The sequence below is a fragment of the Pteropus vampyrus genome, unplaced genomic scaffold, assembly GCF_000151845.1.
Source record: "Pteropus vampyrus isolate Shadow unplaced genomic scaffold, Pvam_2.0 Scaffold20, whole genome shotgun sequence".
Taxonomy (NCBI): domain Eukaryota; kingdom Metazoa; phylum Chordata; class Mammalia; order Chiroptera; family Pteropodidae; genus Pteropus; species Pteropus vampyrus.
This window is the reverse complement of record NW_011888801.1, coordinates 6,794,559-6,798,343: the sequence shown is the minus strand read 5'-3', so window position 1 is coordinate 6,798,343 and position 3,785 is coordinate 6,794,559. Positions and strand designations below refer to the sequence as shown.

At 49.7% G+C, this 3,785-nt stretch overlaps 1 protein-coding gene across 2 annotated transcripts in view; it reads right to left on the bottom strand.

Annotated features, from left to right (window-relative positions):
• The window catches only part of FAM213A (family with sequence similarity 213 member A), a 19,784-nt gene extending 17,506 nt beyond the window's left edge, over positions 1-2,278 (bottom strand). The window contains exon 1 of one of the 2 annotated variants that reach the window (XM_011355334.2): positions 2,098-2,278. In XM_011355334.2, the coding sequence (XP_011353636.1) occupies positions 2,098-2,133 (36 nt within the window). In that variant the 5' untranslated portion in view covers positions 2,134-2,278. The remainder of the gene's footprint in view (positions 1-2,097) is intronic. The other variant, XM_011355336.2, reaches the window with a different exon arrangement.
• Positions 2,279-3,785: the final 1,507 nt, after the last annotated feature.

Here is a 3,785-nt window from a genome sequence, read left to right as displayed (position 1 = left end):
CTCAGTGTGTCCTTCTTAAAAACAAGAGCACTTTGAAGGGTTGTCAGGAAGAATTTTTGCGAAGCACTTCATAATTGTAAGGCCACGTTATCTTTTCTTTGCAGGGCTCAGATTCACTCACTCTCCTATGATGGTCATTAGAAGAAAAACAAACACAAAATACTGAACAACTTCTCCAGCTGTGTCACTCCGGCTGTGTCACTGCAGGCCTGCCACCTGGGTGGAAGTTCTAGGTCTGGAGGGAACTCTGGCTTGTCTCAGGCGCCTATGGCCCAACTGACCACTCCACAACACACACTCTCTGCTTCCCCTTCTGCAGCCTGCCAACACAGCCTTCTACACTAGCAGTACCAGAGAAGGCAAAGGGTATTGACCAGTTGTAATCTTCCTGTGTCAGAGGCCACTGGGCTCCAAAGTGAGGCTAGTTCCCAAACAGTGCCACCAGCCAATTCTTGCCACACAAACCTCAGCAGAAGGAGACTTGGGGTCTCTGCTCAACATTTCTCAAATAGGCAAGTACCCAGTTGGCAGGGGAGCTTACTTCTGGGACACCGACAAAGCATGAGGCTTTAAACTCCAGAATTGCAGTCCTCACCCAACTTTCCAAGCACCATTTAAGTGACACAAGCTGATAACACAATTATCAGAAATGTCTTCTGTACCCCTCAAGAATAATGCATAAAGTCTCAATTAAATGGCATGCCTCACAAAGAAGGCGATATGGGAGGGGCTGGTCCAATAACTACAATCTAACTCAAATTCCACATGCAGTAAGAACCTGGACAAAGCATTGTTAGTTGTTGTTGTTTGTTGTTATTGTTTGCATCAGTAAAACAGGAATAACTCCCGAATTACCTTCTACAGAGTGGTAAGAATCAAAGGATTAAATGTATAGGTGGTGCTTTGCAAGCTACCTTAAAAAGAGTGACACAAATGTGAAGTATAATTCTTACTCATTTCTAGATTAGTCAATGATTGACCCTAAAACATGGTCTGTACACAAAACGGAGGGTTTCTGATAACTGGGTATGTTCCAAGGAGTTGGAGTTCACATTTTGAACCTCAATTCTCAGTTTCCAGGATTGGGCCAGAACAGGAGCATCCAAGACTATACAACCTGGCTACCCAATAACGCTTTTCAAAATAAATCCTAGGTATCCTCTTTCTTAATTAATCTGCCAAGCTCAAAGGAAAATACATTAAAATTTAAACCAAATTAAATTGAAGTCTAGGTAATTGGGTTGTGGACAGAGCAAGGTGTGGTAAGGAAAAGAGGCTCAAAGTCAGCTGGGCCTGAATCCCACTCTGGCTTTTGGCTTTGCCAGGTGAGCTGTCTCCCTACAGTCATCAGGCTGGGCCTTAACCATCTTTTCCATCTCCTGCACCTCCGGGTCCCTGCAACAAGCTCGAGGATCAGTGTCTCGCTCATCTTTTCATTCCCAGACTTCAGCTCTGTGTTTTAAAATGGGCACTTGGGCTGTTTCTATTTTTTCAGGAGTTTGTAACCTTCGGGGAAGGGAGGCAAACAGGTGCCTATGAGATTCTGAAAAAGCTAGAATACATGGCCCCATAAAACCATGACCTTATGCAAGTACATAGCCGAGGGCGTCAGGTCCCTCGGCCTCTACCCGCTCACCTGCAGCTATTCCGCCCGCCACCCCACGGCAGTTCCCTGGCCCACCCCGGGCTCGGCTCCTGGAGGACGGACGTTCCAGGGCAGAATTCTTTTCTGTCCTTTGTCCCAACAATTCAGGCAGGTCGGTGTCATCAGTCTCAAAGCCTGGGGGTGGGGTAGACAGGGGATCTTCACAAGTCAGATCCGCGCCAGTTCCCGCCCCGGGTCTCTGATCCCAAACGCGGGGCTTTTCCACTGACAGCGGCGCTGTGCGGCGAGCAGAACTGTGTGGGGCGGGGGGTGGGAGGGGTCGTCCTCTGGGCAAGGTAGGGGTCGCCTCGGACCCCGCAGGTGCAGCAGCGCTGGAAGGGCTCGCAAGGAGCTTTTCGCTCGCTCTGGACACGTCCGAGGAGCGGACCTAATAAACCCAGCAGCTACTCAATTCACACACCGCCGACCAAGCTCTGTCTCAGTTTCCTCACCTGTGCCGAGGCTGAACCCGCCTTCGCGGAGGTCATGTGCTTCGCAGAGCCCTGCGTGCAGCAGATCCTGCTAGCGCTTCCCTCCCGCCCGCCTTCTCCTTTGCCGGACGCTAGGGGGTGGAGGACCTAAGTCTCACCCACCTCCTGGGTCCAGAGGTGGACTCCGCGCCTGCGCAGGTTTGCGCCTGCGCCACTGCCGCGCCGCATCCACGTGATCTCCGCCCCGCCCCCTGTGGGAGGAGCTCCGGCTCCGTAGCCGTGGCCCACGTTTAGCTCTTCTTTCTCTGCTCACTGAGCCTGGTTCCCGGTCTCCGCCGCCCTACGGGCTGTTCGCTTGCGGTCGCTTGTTCTCACAACTCTAGCTTCGTTCAGTCCTTCGCGAGTGGTGACCCTAGACTCCTGATTCGTTAGGAGCGCTTTCTGGAGAAAATGGAAGCTCTGGGCTGCTGCCCTAATTGGATCTGGAAACACCTGTCCTGTAGCCAAGCACTCCTGGTCACCTTTCAGTCCTCAGCGAGTTTTTCAGCAGTTTCTTTGACGACTTTTTTTTTTTTTTTTGGTTGAAAGAGAGCATAGGGAGGAGGAATCTGTAGGACCAACGCATTCTGATGAGTGTCCCTTCAAGCTTTAGGAACAGCTTCGGAATTGCCAGCCTCTGATCCCATCTCATAGTCTCATCCCCAAATGCTAGCCATTAGGCAGAGGGTCGCGAGTGGTGGCTTGGCGCACCGGCTACTGGGACGTTGCCCGACTCCTCCCAGTAGCTGATTATATCCTCTTGTTGTGCTTTCGGCATCTATGGTTTAATTTGGACTCTATCATTCATTCATTCACTCATTCTTTTACTCTTCATATATTAAGTGTCCACACTTTTATAAAAGTAGGCAATTGGGAAAACACCTTTTCAGAAATAGAACTGATTTACAACACAAAATATCACTGGGACAACAGTTTGGTCAGTCGCAGGGCAGAGAGCAATGAAGTAGCAGCGCAAGGCTGACACCGCCCACTGGTCAGAGGTGGCAGTCTGCCTGTAATGCCCAGCCCCCACTTCACCTGAGAACCACCTACTGGTATAGAAATCTAAAAACTTACCCGATTTGCCTCCCTGATCTCCCACTCAGACTCCAGGTTCCTTGTAAACTTATGGACCTATAGAGTCTCCTCAAGAGATCTCTCCTTAAGACAAGACTGTGAGATTTTTTGCTTCACGTTTGGGACTCCAAAGCCTGGCCCAAGGTCAGCACCGAGACAAACTTGGGAAGTGTGAAAGAGAGGGTGTTTCTTCTAGATTGGGGTGAGAGGAATAAGCTTGAGTGATGATCATGCAGGCTTTCCGCAGGACTAGGTATTTGATTTGAAGGCCCCAATGTGTTTGGTATAATTGGTACAATATGATCATAAAAAGGCAATTTACCCCCCAGAGCGACTTTCTCATTCCTGCCTAATTTCTCTTTATCCTGTGAAAGGGAAGAGTTGAAGGCTCATTCTCTCCATCCTGAAATAGGATGTTTGGCAAACAGTGGGGAAGGTTGCACGGAAGAATGGCCACTTAGAACAAAACAGGAAGTCATTTCCTTTGGGTATGGTTCCCCAGAGACTGACTGTTAATGACAGAACCATTCAGGGGTCAAGGGTAGCAGAATCCTGGAGTGGGAGTCTCCCTGAGATTTCAGTTGTGATATAAT